Source organism: Triturus cristatus, chromosome 9 (assembly GCF_964204655.1).
Source record: "Triturus cristatus chromosome 9, aTriCri1.1, whole genome shotgun sequence".
NCBI classification, from domain to species: Eukaryota; Metazoa; Chordata; class Amphibia; order Caudata; family Salamandridae; genus Triturus; species Triturus cristatus.
Window position 1 is genome coordinate 1,193,715,934 of NC_140592.1, and position 16,485 is coordinate 1,193,732,418.

Genomic DNA, 16,485 nt, shown 5'->3' on the forward strand with positions numbered 1-16,485 from the left:
TGACGGTAGAGGGTGGGAGAACAGGGGCTGCACCGACGGGAGAGGGTGGGAGGGAGGGACTGCACAGACGGGAGAGGGTGGGAGGGAGGGACTGCACAGACGGGAGAGGGTGGGAGGGAGGGGCTGCACAGACGGGAGAGGGTGGGAGGGAGGGGCTGCACAGACGGGAGAGGGTGGGAGGGAGGGAGGGGCTGCACAGACGGGAGAGGGTGGGAGGGAGGGAGGGGCTGCACAGACGGGAGAGGGTGGGAGGGAGGGAGGGGCTGCACCGACGGGAGAGGGTGGGAGGGAGGGAGGGGCTGCACCGACGGGAGAGGGTGGGAGGGAGGGGCTGCACCGACGGGAGAGGGTGGGAGGGAGGGGCTGCACCGACGGGAGAGGGTGGGAGGGAGGGGCTGCACCGACGGGAGAGGGTGGGAGGGAGGGGCTGCACCGACGGGAGAGGGTGGGAGGGAGGGGCTGCACCGACGGGAGAGGGTGGGAGGGAGGGGCTGTACCGACAGTAGAGGGTGGGAGGGAGGGGCTGTACCGACAGTAGAGGGTGGGAGGGAGGGGCTGTACCGACAGTAGAGGGTGGGAGGGAGGGGCTGTACCGACAGCAGAGGGTGGGAGGGAGGGGCTGTACCGACAGCAGAGGGTGGGAGGGAGGGGCTGTACCGACAGCAGAGGGTGGGAGGGAGGGGCTGTACCGACAGCAGAGGGTGGGGAGGGAGGGGCTGCACCGACGGCAGAAGGTGGGAGGGAGGGGCTGCACCGACGGCAGAGGGTGGGAGGGAGGGGCTGCACCGACGGCAGAGGGTGGGAGGGAGGGGCTGCACCGACGGCAGAGGGTGGGAGGGAGGGGCTGCACCGACGGCAGAGGGTGGGAGGGAGGGGCTGCACCGACGGCAGAGGGTGGGAGGGAGGGGCTGCACCGACGGCAGAGGGTGGGAGGGAGGGGCTGTACCGACGGCAGAGGGTGGGAGGGAGGGGCTGTACCGACGGCAGAGGGTGGGAGGGAGGGGCTGTACCGACGGCAGAGGGTGGGAGGGAGGGGCTGCACCGAAGGCCGAGGGTGGGAGGGACTAGGAGCATGCACACAGACTTCAGAGAGGGGCTGGGGCAAGCTGATAACAACATAGAGCAGGGGCAAGTTTATGAAAATAGAGGGTGGGAGGTAATGGGACAAGCTAATGACCATTGAGGAAGGGAGAGAGGGGATGGGACAAGCTGAAGACCACTGAGGGCAGGAGGACAGGGATGGAGCACGGAGAGGACCAATGAGGGTGAAAAGAAGGGAGGGGATAGGGCAATCAGATGACTGAGGGCAGGAGAGAGGGGGTGGGCCAAGCAGATTACTGAGGGCTGGATGGAGGGGATGGGGCAAGCAGAAGACTGAGGATGGGAGCGAGGGTATGGGGCAAGCAGATGACGACTGAAGGCGGGAGGGAGGGGATGGGGCAAGCAGATGACAACTGAGGGCGGGAGGGAAGGGCAAAGGGCAAGCAGCTAGACAAAGGATGGACAGCAGAGGAAGGAATACAAAGAGGGTTAAGTAAGTGAGGGAGACAGCACAAAAAGAGGCACTCTCGTAGGCTGCTTGAACACCAAAAAAACGTAGCTCTTGAAAAAGAAAAAAAAAGAGCAGTGGAAGGACAGGAGTAACAAGGTCATGCTCCTGGAAGGTACAAACACAAAGCGAAAAGAAGCCTACAGCAGCTGACCACTAAGCATCAAGGTAATGAAAATGACGATGAAGCCAACCAATCGTAAACAATGAGCGGCCTCTAACCCCACTATTAAAAACCAAAAGGTCTCAAAGAAGGTGAGACTTAAAAACAATGTTTGTAACCAGCTATTCCACAAAATCACCATGACTTGTTCCAAAGACGGCAGAAATGGTCACGGTCATGTTAATACCGGCCCAGCCATATCCATGTTATTTTACAGATATTTTCAACTTCGGGGCCTTAAGCTTTTCTGCTAAGCCCACAAAGCATTTAGAGGTTCAGTCGGCACCTAAAAGAGAATGCACTACACAGTATACCACAAATGGATACGTAACTGGTAAACTTGCTCGGGCACTTTCATCTGAACGCAAACTTGTAAGTCAAGAGGTTCCTCAATTGAAAATTGATATCACAAAACTCTGTACAGAACTCCCAACATCTATTTTAACTGAGTGTTTAATGTACCCTTGCTTCCATGATAAGACTTTAGGCCGGCCAGTAACAATGGCCAAAATCTTTCTGCCGGTGCTCTAAGTAGTGAAATTTTTAGTGCCTGCAACGTTCTTTAAACACCTCCGCATCAACCCCAGCTTGTTGTTGTCATTTACTATTTACCAAGGTAGTAGCCAGAAAATTAAAATACCCCCACTTTGATGTCATGAAGCAAGTGAAACAAGTGAGCCCGACCCTCCCTAGAAGGGTGCCCTTGTCTTTCACCAAGCATCTATCCATTCATACTTTCACCCTTCCACCCGCCAGCTGATATCTACCATTTCTACTTAACCTTCTGTCATGCATTCATTCTTTCAATCATTCCATCTTTCACCATTCCATCTTTCACCATTCCATCTTTCACCATTCCATCTTTCACCATTCCATCTTTCACCATTCCATCCATCCACACATCCTTCATCTATGCATGCATCCGATTCACATACATACAATACTGCCATTCTTTAACTTACTCATCCATCAGTAAAGCCATCCATATATCCCCATATTCCTATGCTCTGACATCCTTCAGCCCATCCATTCATCCGCCTACCCATTCACTCATCTATTCTTCCTATAGCCCTTACGACCTTTCACTGCTCCTTCCCTTTAACCTTCCATCCTTCTCTCACTTTTCTATTAACCAACTGTTCTCATACTGTCAATTAGAACATTAGAATGTTGGGAGCTCCATTGAAGACAATGGAGTGCTCCATGCTTCTACGGGCCGCTAAAGGCCCACAAAGCAACATTCCAATGTTGTTTTCAAAGGCCTCTCGGAGCCCGAGGGAATTTAAACCCCTCGAACTCCGAGAGGCCTTTGTTTTATTTGTTGGATTATTCTGCCCTCTAGTGGCAGAATGTTCTAATAGCCCTTCGTAGCTGGGCTATACTGGCTATTAAAGTCCCGCTCCCATGTTCAAGTCCCTGGCCTTTGGCTTGGGCCTTTAACGCTTAAGCGGTTAATAGCCGGTATAGCCCGCTACTGCGGGCTATAAGGCTATACTATTAACGTTTTTTCTGGCCAGTTGCCAATAGAAGTGGCCCATAAATGCGCCCCCCTCATCCCGCTGTAATTGCTAAAGGGAAGGGTTCACCGCACCCCTGCTATAAACACATATGTATATATCAAATGTGTTTCAGTGTACAGATCTATCCATAAATGATATGACCACATAAAGCAGCATGAGGCACAATATAAATCACTTAAAATAAATGACACTTCATGAAAAAAATATAAACATATACATATATAAAAATATACATACACACACACACACACACACACACGTTTTTTAATAGCCTTCAAGCAATATACCACTTTCACAAACTCGTCACGCCCGGCCCATAGCAGTGGCGAGCGTCACGCCTCACGCGGTAGTCTCACACGCACTGAGACCCACCTCCTGCGTCAGCTCCTGGGCGTTGGCCAGCAGCGGGTACGGGGGGCTGGTCCTGTTCATGTGCACGGCCACCGCATTGTGGATCCTGAAGGCGTTCTGGAAGTCGGCGTTGTGGGCGAGCTGCAACAGCAGAGCGATGTCCTCCTGGCTCTGGGGGTCCAGCAGCGTGTGCTGGACGTGCTTCAGGGAGGACAGCAGCTCTTCCACCTCTGGGAGGAGACACAAGAGGAAGAGACACTCAGCCGGGATCATACAAAACATTCATGCTTTCTGGAGCGCTTCCAGCTGCAGCAAGTTCATCCCTGCAGGAAGCGTGATGGCACACATTATTACATCGACTGCGGTCAGCCTGACCAAAAATCCCACAGTGCAGCACCCTTCAGGAAGAAGGACAGGAGGACGAAAAGTTTAGCACCTTTTCAAACAAGTTCACAATCACAGCAGACGCGCATTCCTCACATTCCGTCGCTCTATGGAAAAACAAAAAAAAAACGCTCTGCTCTGGAAAATAATAATCGCCACCCGTGACTAACTCACTTAAATTAATTGCGAAGCAAACGTCGTTAGTTTTACTGAACGGAAATGAAGAGAGATTGACGGCGTACTTTAAGGGGCCATTTACACAAAAAAGTACAGCGACGATACAATAAAAAGTCCAGGCTTTTAAGGGCTCGATGTGAACTGGAGGCGAATTGAGGGAGGCAAGGTTGTAGGGGGGGGGGGGGGGAGAGGGGGGCGGAAGCTGCAGGTCACTGGTTAAAAGCCCACAAAGATCGACAGACTCATTCTTTAAAAAAAAAAACCTTTAAACAGCGTAGCAATCTGTTCTCTAACATCCACAATTTAGAGGGCTGTAGTTAGCTGCTAACCTTCATTTCATCACACTGATGCTCTGCACCGTTGTACATGCACATGCCATGTTAAACACCATACGAAGGAAGTGCAGAGGCATGTAAAGCATTACATTGCTCGCTTGTGCAAAGGTAAAACATACAAGACAGTATGTACACAGTTGAATGGTCTCCATGGGTCATTACGCAAGCAATTTATTTAACGCAATAGTGCAGAGGAGACAGTTTATAGCACATCTCCCTTACGACCTTCTACCTCCTTTCACGTTGGCAGGCCCTAAGAAATCCATCCGCCAGTGGTGGGCTTCTCTCCTCCCACCCGAGGAGTTGGAAAGGGTATGAGTGGGATAAGTCCACCCTACCAACTCCATTGCCTGGTACTCAGCATTGGTTCTGGGATGTAACGGGGGATGAAGGCGATATGGAGGTGATGCATACACTGCATCTTTTTCCTTTACAACCTAGCTCTCTCTCAAACATCAAAGCTGATGTTGAGCAGTGTGGGTTGTGAGGGAAAGGGATGGTGGGGGCACGGGGGCTCACAGCACACACCTTTCTACCACGGCTTGCACATACCCATTTGTTTTAGTGGCAGGAACATCCTATGTCCTCTTAGCTTAGTCTAAAAGAGCAGATGTGCGCATGTCACTTGTGACTGCGGTACGCCAGATCATTTTGGTCCGGGCATGTTAACAAAATGAAAAATACGCAATCTCAGGCTGAGAAATCAACTAAACACACTCCTACGACATGTTTGAACAACTCCACATTAACCCACCCCACAAATGTGCAAATTAGTACCGCTGATGAGGGGCAATTTCTAGTGTGACAAAAATCAGCCACCAGCTACAAAACACTTTTCAGACTCCCTGGTGTATATTTAGGCTTGCCTAACTCACCACGAGGATCACAAAAAGCACACATGCATACATGATGTAAACAACATATGACCTCACATTGATCAACCAATGACTACTAATGTGACTTTCATCCCAAGGCATTTTACAACCTGTAAGTTAATCTGTGCTGTAAGTATCTTAGTAGAGGACACCCAAAGTACTCACTTAGGTTCACCTGGCACCACCAGCTTAATCCACGTGCCATTTTTACAACATGGAAATTCTTATTTTTTGGCAAAATGACACCTATGCATCACTAGGTGTCAAGTCTCATATTGTTTTTACAGAAAGAAGGATCCCTAGGCACAGAAGTGACCATCCCTGCCTCCTTACAAAGAGTGTTCCATATTCATTGCATTAACAATCTCCAAAAAGCCTTTTCACAGGAAGGAACATGCTGGCCAGGTTGTAAAAGAATTTTAAGCCGTTACTGTCCATTTTTCAAGTCATCCACTGTCATGCCAGTTCTCTAGGGCCTGACCGACTCTAGGGTAGTTAAGTAATCTTTGTATTTAGATGTGTTTGTATGTATATGTATATGTATATATATATATATATATATATATATATATATATATATATATATATATATATATATATATATATATATATATATAAACATTATTTTTTTTCTCTTAAGTACACCTCTGCCTGACTCCCACTAAACCTTTCTGACTACAATGGACTCCCCAACATCCTTTCAAACAGAATTTCTATTTCTATCCATGTCATCCAACTAACAAGCGTACATGTCCACCACTCCCATTACCATCTCACATTCCCCCTTTTACTAATCCACTTCCATTAACCTATGTCCTATTCAAAATCTAAAATAAAGGCATGAGATCTCAAGCGCAGGAAAAGGAGACGTCTATTACTAATGTACTACCTATATACCTCTAACCCTGGGTTCAGGAGTAGCATGGCACTCACACAAAATGGTTCAACACCTTGTCAGGGGTAGTAAATAAAATGTATAATTGCTGAAACGTTATATTCATACATATTCAACTCTTTGCAGCTCTAAATCATGCGTCAATGATTTTACCGACCAATTAGAGCTGATATTTTCCATTATCGTTTGGATGTTGCTCACAATTTTTAGAGCCATAAAAATGTTGCTCATTGCTCATAAAAGGCTGAAGACCCATGTTTTTTTCTCCTTCGTCTTTTAGAAATAAAACCAGATTTGGAAGAGCTCCACCCTTCCCATTATAATTAAGTATGAATTATTTTTGCTTGTGAATTAAACAGAATATCCTCATTTCTGTATGTGAAGTATGCTTGTTTGTGTATTTTTGTGTATCGTTTTGCTGTTCAAATCGCAGAAATTGCTTAGGCATTGGTCCCTGGCATCAGTTTGTAATTTGCTGGTGGCCCAGAGAAGTCAAAGGTTTATGAGACGCTGTAGACGGTAGCATTGGTAGATTTCTTCACTGGTTGTGATCCTGATCTTGGATTGTTAGCTGATGTCATTCTGAGAATAAGAATTCTTTTCCAGGTGTGCACCAGGGCACTTGGGCGCAGAGTGATTGTGAACATCTCATACGGGTTACTCTCATATCTTGTTTAGACCATTGATTTTACCTTTCAATGCCTTTAATTGTAACAGGGATTAGTGAAGTACTCCACTGTTCACCATATGCCTCCCTCTACAACCAAAGAAGGGCAGTTTAAAAAGAATGCCTGTGCAACATATTTTGGTGAACTGGCTTACTATGTGGTATCAGAGCACATGTAGGGATGACCAGACAACGCGGGTTTGCACAACTCAAGGAAGAGTAAGACAATCCAGTAGAAGAACTGGAGAAGCCCAACAGTTGAACCAGTGCTTATTTTTAGTATTTCCGAACAAAGGTACGAGGGTTAAAATTAGCTGCATAAGAAAGAGGATCTCAAGTGGTTTACAAAGAGCGTCAAGTTACAGCCTTAGGCTTTCTACCAGGAGGATGAGGGAGTGGGAACTACTGGAATAGACACTGGACTATTCAAGAAGTTCACAGCGTCCATGTTCAATTGATTAGGTATGTTTAAATTTCAAGAAGTATTGCCACAGCCTTCTTGTACAAAGAAAAGTGAATAATGACACTGAGAAAGCACTTGTAAATCTGGCGGTCATGTAGAGTTCATTACAAAAAAATATATATCTTTATTGGTCTTTTCTTAAGTTTTCCTCTTACACTTTACATGACAATACAGAATTATCAAGAGCAACATGTAAATCCGCATATAACAACCTCATTAGATCACTATGCAAACCAACACTGTACGTTACAAGAGCATAATCATAATGTGTCATAGTGCTCACATGTAGCATCAACAAGCAGTAAACCATATATCATTATGATTGCCTGCCCACACTACTGCACCATTGTTGCTAGTTTACGATTTAAATCACTAACTCTGTACATTAGCATGATCTATCGTAAACAATGCGATAATACACAGCGTGGACGCCGACAGTAGATGTAGTGGAAATCAATGCACAGTTGCTTCAGTACCCCAACAGAGGGGCTTCGCAAAAGAAAGCAAGAGAGTAATTGGAAAAGCGCCAATAAGACATATACTATCTAATTAACGTCTACTAACAACATACTAAAAGGGTCTGCCATTAATGAACAAATAAAACAATCTTATAATGGTTCGCCAGGGTGGGGCTTGGGCTCAGAGGAACGCTGAGGGGCAGAGTTGTGTCGATGGACAGTCAAGCAGGAAGGGGTGAGGGGTCCTCTAAGTCAGATTACATCTATGTAGTGTCTTCTAATAGTTGGTAATTCTTGTCTATTGATATCGTATCCCTCGTGACCCGGGACCACCAGCAACGGTCATGTAGAGTTCATGACCAAGCATTTAACTGTGAGGCAGGGATGGGGTAGTCTGGGTAAGGGGTGGGAGTGAAAGTAGCGCAGCTAGAGAGGAGGCGGCTAAGGGAAGAAGGCGATATACCTAAGCAGGAGGCCCATACAAGAACGGAATATTACCGTCAGACAGCCAGAGCGATTAGAGAGATACAAGGAGGAGGTGGTGACGGAGTAGGAGAAGATATGTTGATTGAGGTTGCTTGCCGTCCTTTAACTATTTGTCTGCATCCCCTCTCCGTTATAAAATAAACCTGACCGCTAACAGAATTCCCAACAGATCTGCTCTCCATAAAACTGTGGACTGTAGATATGCAGAGGTTTATTTTAAACAATGTAAGCAACAATGGGAAAATACAATGGCCACCATTAGATGAACTAAAGTAGATACTGATACCAAAGTTATCCTGTGACAGCATGGAGCAAGGTACGTTGAACACTATTCTTTACTATAAACGTTGCAAACTCCTGTGACTGATTTTCATTCCATTCACTGTTTGTATCCACGGAGAACAGCATTGCGTTCTTAGCTCATTACAAAATGTGCTCTATATCTCCCTCGCCTCAGTCGAAATGAAGGTATCTCTTCCCTCTATTTTATGAAGATGTACACGACTCTCTCCTTTGCGGTCTCTCTGTTCCTATCGGACTGACTCCGTCTCTCGCCGTTTCTCTTTTTCTCCTTCGCACCCAGTGGGTGTCCGAAACTTGGATTCCAGTCAGTGCCACTGTGCAATAGTGACCCGGTAGGTTAAGAGGGTGGCAGTGTTGTGCTCCAAGCCTCTCAAATTGGCAATTTACAGCGCATCCATAGAGTGCTCTTGCAGTGTCTCCTCGTTAGTTGTGGTGTCAGTGTAACTGGATAAAGCTCCAGGGAGTTAAGGGAGTTTGCAATGGAAGAATGGTTCAAGAGACTTTTTTCCAAGGAGAACTTTGTCCAGGGAACCTCCATATGCAAAGCACAATATCCTGAGCTTATCACATACAGGATCTTGGGACACCGTATTTGGGATGCAGTGAGGGTTAAATGGGTCTAAGCGCAATTTAGTCATGCTGTCAGACTCTTGTCGGTGAGTGTACAGCTGTAAGTCACTTCATGTGTGACAACCTTCTCATTTTGTTGTTTTAGCAGACCCACGTTGTTTCCAAAGCAGTAGACCAGATTCACAAATTCCCTGACCAGTACTCTGTGTGATATGTGTTCGTAAACAACAAGGTATTAGATCAGGGTTTTTCAAAGTCGGTCCTGGAGTGTCGGATCCATGCCAGATTTTAAAATAACTACATTTATCTGAGGATAAGCCAAAAATCTGGCATGGATCCAGCCCTCCAGGAGAGACTTTGGAGAACCCCTCTACTAGACGGTTAGGGGTCCTCTCAAAGCAGTAACTTCTTTTGGCATGGATGACTACCAACCAATTGCATACTACTAACGGTTGGTGAGAACTGATTCTAGCAGTGGGCTACAACCTTTTCTAACCTGACCCCACTAGGTAAACTCCTTGGCAAGTCTGTTTAGTGTGTTAGGACTGTGCCCTCTCAGTCCTCCTTTTTGTACGTGGATTGCGCTTACATGTGCTTGGATAACATGAATTGAGATACCCACAATGGGATTACCTCTTGTATACATGTAGTGCCTAAAGTTTTTGGTTTCTCCATCGGGTTAGAGGTAGCCTTAGTTAGCGGTCTCCAGACTTAGGTTCCCCTATCCTGTTGTAATTGATGCAGCAGCCAAGTACGGTCTCTAGCTGTGGCACTTTGTTTTTGTAAGGGGGTAAAATGTAACCAATTCTAGCTGGCCAACGCGTGGCCTGGCCAGAGAGCACCAGTTGGACAAAGATTGTGGCCTAGAAGCATGTCCTAGGCACATCCCTTATGAAGGGTTTTGGGTCGTCTGCGCACCTCACTCCTCTTTCACATTGTGATTAACAGACAGTTTTACCCTACACCACTCTTCTAGAGTAAGTCTTGATTGTTTGACCCCATTGCCCCCTGAAAGTCAAAGCCGAAAAAAGGATGCTCTTGGCATTTCGTGATCTTCCCATAGTATCTAGTTTCTGCATTTTGAGAGATGGAGGAAATGCTTGATATGTATTCACAAATACATACACATACATATTGTACATAGTTATATCTTTATAAAAGGCAGAGAGAGCATGAGTCTGTGTGTGTTCGCAATACCCTTTCAGGCTTAGAGTGGCAAATAAATTATGCAAAATAGGAAGCAAAGAACTCAGAGTAGTTCACAAGTTTAGGTGGAGAGCTGCTCCTTCATATGGAGCACCCTACAACACTGGTGACACTATGAATCTTCTCCCTCAAATGTCTGGTTTTCTAGTAGAGTTTAAAGCATAGGAATAGGAGTGCCATCATTTTTACAATTTTCTACTCTGTTGATTACATTTGTATGTCTAGGACTTGTTCCTTCATGTGTGTGTGTGGCTCGTGGTTTCTGGGGCTCCTGTCATCTATTGCTACGTGAAGTTCTGTCCACGTACTCATCCATCTGTGCCTGTATGAGAGGATAGGAGCTAGGCAGGTGTTCCATATGATTCAAATTTATTTTGTTATCCTACCCATCTCTTCTTTAGTTATTACGTTACTGATTTAATTTTTATATTTTATAAAATTTTACGTACACTTGTTAGAATATTTGTTGATTAGTTCGTTGGTGTATCTTAGTGGCATCGCTGAAAAATGCAACAACGATTCTCACAGGCCTTTGTCGCCTTTGTTTCCTCAATACCTATATTTTCCTTCGACTTCCTTTATTAGGTCTCGCCTGGCATTAGCAGCGCGCATGCGCTACACTCGCCATGCGAGTGCCTTTTGGAATCGATACAGATTCTGACTTGACTTAAAGCCACGCCCTCGTTCGTAATTGGTGCGCGTCATCGTTTATGGTGAACGCTGACGCGTGATTGGAAAACGGCATTTGTGGTAACCGCTTTGTCCACTTTTAGGACGTCCCATGTGGACAAGCCGATGCCATTTTGTTTGTGCTTTAATTTGCTTTGTAATTTGCATTTGTTTTTCCAATGCACGCTTTGTTTCAGCGTTCCGGAATATTTGCTTACAAGCCAAGTGTAATTGCATTTGGGTTTCGCTAAAAAAGGATTTGTATTCCCGCTTCGATGTGATGGCACCTCGTGTCTCCCCCTGAAATGAATAAAGTTACCCACAGAGGAGGAACTAGGATTTCTCTCTAAAATAAAACTGAAGGGGCATGGCCAAGATGGCAAACTGTTAGGACGTGCGGCTCCACCGCTCCTGCTGGTGACCCCGTAAAGCACCGGCGTTTCGCCGAATATAGCGGGCAGACTCCTATCGCAGTGAGCCCACACAAAGAGACTGCAGCGGAGACGGTAGCCGGTCTGGGTGGCGGTAGAATCTCTCGCCCGCGACCACGGAAACGCAGCGAAGTATGAGCGGCCCGGCTGAGTCACGGCTCCGCCCAGGAGCTGCCCGACGCTGAGGCGGCCAGAAAACACCCCAATTCTCGCTCAACAGCGGCCTGTAAGAGGCGGATTGCACCGCCGGATGGGCAGTGCCCTGGGAGCAGTAGACACCCCATCTGGGTAGAGGACCGGCACATCATCAGGCTGCAAACAGAACAGAGCGAGACCCGCCATCTTGCGACGAAGCCTTGTGGCGGCGTATATCGCCTGGCACCAGCTGTCTGGTCGTCAGACGATGGTGCTCCGCCCACCAAGCCTTGGCTTAGGCAAGTGCACAACTGGGGGACAGCTAGCGCGAGGCACGTCCAGTCCTGGGAGGCAGGAAGAAGAGCAGCGATTCTCCCCCGAGGGCCCGAGAATTATGGCGGCAAGCGAAGCACTCCCAATGCAGCGCGACCAAGTTTGAATCAGCACCAACACACAGGGTGAAAGGTCCTGTGAAAGTTCAGCGCAGCACACTAAGAGCGAATAGGCCCTATGGCAGTGTAGCCCGCAGCGAAGCAGCGAGAGACTCGACCTCGGCGGCGCAGCCTAGTGGTGGGGCGGATCGGAGGGGCTGTTGACTGCCATTCCCTACCGCGATTCCGGCAAATCCCCGGCCCAGGGTAGCAAGCTGCGTTCGCCAGTCGGGGAGCGCAGCGGGGAGAGATGACCCACGCCCGGCAAACAACTTGCAGCGAATAGGCCTGGGACAGCATCGAAGGCGCTCTAGGGGTGCCGTGTAGCGGCTCAGCTGAGGGCTCGCTGTGGTTTGTTGGGGAAACTCAGGGGTCGCGTTGGGGTACATTATGCCAGACCATCAGACGGTTCAGGGGGTCAGACCCCCAGGGGGTCTGATGGTGGGCTTCGGGTGCGCATACACACACACATCAATATGTCAGTGCGCAGGTTGAAGATATTAACTTGGAATGTTCGGGGTATGGCTGGTCTTGATAGGCGCCGCAAAGTGAACACATTTTTAAAGAGGTACAAAATAGCAATTGGGCACTCCAGGAGACACACATAAGGGGGAACACAATAGCGAGCACTCGGAAAAGGTGGCAAGGACAGCACTATGCTACCTCGTACTCTGGCTCTGCCCTAGGGCTACTGGTGTGGGTGGCGCCGGGGGTTCCATTCCAACACCTTCATCATGTCTTGTACCCTGAGGGGCGCTACGTTATTGTATTTGGGAGGTGGGAAGGCAAGGAAATTTGCATCATTAATGTTTGCGCGCCCGACTCGGACTGCCCCGATTTTTTCCCGTCAGTCCTGAAGGCGGCGACACCGTACATGGGTGCGGAACTTATTCTCTATGATGACTTTAACTGAATCTTTGATGCGGAATTGGATAGAGAACCCCCAAGGAAGAATACTAAGCCTTGCAAGTCAAGATCGTTAGCCACTATATTGCAAGGCATGCAATTAAGGGATGAGTGGTGGGCATGTAATCCAACTAAAAGGGATTGCTCCTGCTATACCCCTGCTGCTAACACATTTACTCAAATTGACCGCTGCTGCCTCTCCTCTGGCCTCTCTGCCACAACGGAGGATGTTTTCTACCAAACTAAATATATCTCCGACCATGCACTGTTGTTGTTAACTCTGAGAGGTGGGTCAGGCCGACCGGCCATTCCACTATGGCGACTTAGAGCCGAGGCTCTCATGGACCCCCCAAACGCACAGACAGTGATGGATGCCTTGGTACACTACTTTAGTGAAAACTGGGGTTCGACAGCGAATAGATCCACAGAGTGGGAGGCCATGAAAGTGGTCATAAGAGGGATTTGTATGCGGACCACATACGGGGTCCAACACCAGCTTAGTAGAGATATCACATTATTAGAAACACAATTAAAGTCCCTGAATGAAACTCTTTATAGGATACCCTTGAATGTGGACAGATGGACACAGGTCCACAGGGAGTTGCTTGAGGACTGGGCCAGATTAGAGAAATAAGTATACCACCTATAGACAGAGATTACATATGGAGGGGGACAGGACAGGAGCATTCCTGGCACGATTGCTCAGGATGGAGACAGAATACGCACCTATTCTGCAGCTTCGAACAAGTGATGGTAACGTAGTGCGCACACAAGACGCAATTCTTAAAGAATTTGCGACTCACCTACGGTGTGCATGTACAACTGTTAGTCAGGTGGGCACGCACGCGCTGCAGGACTTCTTCGAAGGGATAACGCTTCCGACACTGGGGGAGGAGGAGGCCAAAGCCTTGGGGGCACCCATATCCAGAGAAGAGGTACTAAGGACAATCAAGAAACTGAAGTCGGAGAAGTGTCCGGGGAGTGATGGGCTCCCAGCGGAGTTTTATAAAAAATGTGCTGGTCGACTACCTTTTGGAGGTGTTTAAGGAAGCTCTGGCCCAAGGGAAACTTCCTGGCACCATGATGGAGGCACTAGTGTCTATGGTCCCCAAGCCGGACAGGGAGCCCCACTTCCCGGCTTCCTACACGCCCATTTCGCCAACTGAAGATCGACGAAAAGATACTGAGGAGCGTTTTGGCAGCACGTCTCATGCCATGCGTGGCCCGAATGGTCCACCCACGCCAAGCCGGCTTTATTCTCGGACAAAATATCACACATAACTTGTGCAGATCTGCACACGTATGGCACACCCCACAACTGTGGGAAGAGAGTTGGGCCCTGTGTCTCCTGGACATCCAGCAGGCTTTCGACTCAGTTGAACGGGACTACATGTGGGAAGTCCTTAATAAGATGGGGCTTGGGGAGAAATATATCGGATGGATGAAATTGCTATACACTAGACTAATGGCCAGGGTGCGCTTGCGTAATCAGGTGTCTGATAGCATTGAGCTTAAAAGGGGTACACGACAGGGCTGGCCACTATCGCCACTTCTATTCGCCCTTGCAATGGAGCCTCTGGCGATCACCCTTAGCACCAAGATGCACAACTGAGGGATCCAGCTGGGGGATACCACTCACGTGGTGTCCATGTACGCCAATGATATGCTGATCTTTTTTCGACGCCCTCAAGACTCGATCCCTGTGCTTCGCAGGGCGCTGACCGGCTTTGGGGAGGTATTGTGATTGTGCCTCAACCCAGGGAATATTTAAGCTCTTCCCTATAGGATGTCTGGCCGAGATGGAGGAAAGTGACTTGCCCTCTGTGGACATGACCTGGGTTAGAGACGAAGTACGTCATCCAGGGATTAAGCTGGCGCATAAGGGAGATAACTATCTGGAGCAAAATATAGGAAGGTGTGTGCAGGGTATCCAAAAATCGATTGCGTTTTGGCGTGAGTTGCTGCTCTCTCGAATGGGAAAGCTTGCATTGACCAAAATGGTGATTCTTTCACGCTGTCTATAGGTTATGCAAAATTCACTTTACCGAATACCACAGCGGTATTTCCGACATCTGGACAGCCTACTGGTGGAATTGCTGTGGGGTACCAAAAGAAAACTGGACACATTACAGAGGACATGGGAGCGGGGGGAGGGGGGCTCGAGGTGCCTAGACTATGACTTTATTATATGGCGGCGCAGCTCCAACATTCGTGCATTGGTTGGATGAGCACTATAATTGGGGAAAGCGGTTGCTGGCAGGTACACATCAGGGAATCTCCCTCCCTGACCTTCTCATGTTGGGGTCGAGGGTGCCTGATCGACTTCCATACATAATTCGGCATGTAGCCACGACTTGGGAGGTAGCAATAAAAACTGTGGTTGGGAGGGCACCTTATGCCCCGGTATGGGCAGTTGTACCATTCAAACGGATAAGTTACACTATGTCAATTGATAAATGGAAGGAAGGTGGCTGCCACGTGATGGGAGACTTGTATACTGCTCAGCAGTTCCTTACTAGGGAGGAGGCGGACTCCACGTTTGAGCTGGGTAGTGGACAATACCTTCAATACGCCAAAATATCTGCAGGTGGCTCGTGACCTGTGGCCGGTGTTCCCGGAGGAGCCGCCTTTTTAGACTACACTGCAGGCTATCTCCTCTTTGGCGGGAGGATGTAGATTAGTTTACCATATTTACTGGGCGCTTGGGGGTTAGCCAAACGGAAAATCACAACTAGATGGATGAGTCCGATGACCCCCACGATGGAGAGATGGGCCAGGGGCCTACGGGAGTGGGTGATAGCGAAGTTAATTCGAATGAAGAGAGTCAGGAGAGATGAAAGTTGGAAGATGATGCGATGGCTTGGAATGTTATGATATCAGACATCCCGACGGGAGGGGTTACTCCTTCGCAGGAAACCGAGGGGGCACAGATGGGTCAAGCTGGTCCGGGGGAGGCACCAATGCATGGGAGCCACTCGGAGCCCGGACATGTAGAGGAACCGTAGCGTTTGTGAGAAGTAGTCAAACTCATGATAACTGGCATGTAGGGGATGTGCCTTTCGCAACCTGCGGGAGGTGGGTGGATGGTTAGTTGAAAAGTTAAGACCTCTATATTTTTAGGATATATGTTGTTTATGTCCAGATCCGGTAATGTACTTCATTCATACATGTGGTCACTGAAAACACGCCTTATTTTAGAAACGGAATTTACAGGTATTATTGTTATGGTTCAAGTGATGTATAACTGCTGTTCTGATTTTACTGTGATTCTGGAGATTGATTACTACAATAAAAATTTACTTTAAAAAAAAATCATTGTCTACTAAGATATGGTTTAATTTATCATTGTATAGTATGGCATTTTTTGCCATACTATACCGCATTTGCTTAATAATCCATCTGCTGCATGATTAGCAGATTTTAACACTTACTGAAAATGTTGCAACAAGTGTTGCTGCGCAGTGTAAGGCGCTGTTCACCTTTCAGTTGCATATTGAGGAATTTTGGTGTT

At 47.9% G+C, this 16,485-nt stretch overlaps 1 protein-coding gene across 1 annotated transcript in view; it reads right to left on the reverse strand.

Moving 5' to 3' along the window:
- Positions 1–16,485, reverse strand: part of PALS1 (protein associated with LIN7 1, MAGUK p55 family member) — a 502,940-nt gene that overhangs the window by 307,585 nt on the left and 178,870 nt on the right. Inside the window, exon 3 of the mRNA XM_085627208.1 lies at positions 3,605–3,813. Coding sequence (XP_085483334.1) covers positions 3,605–3,813 — 209 coding nt within the window. The remainder of the gene's footprint in view (positions 1–3,604; positions 3,814–16,485) is intronic.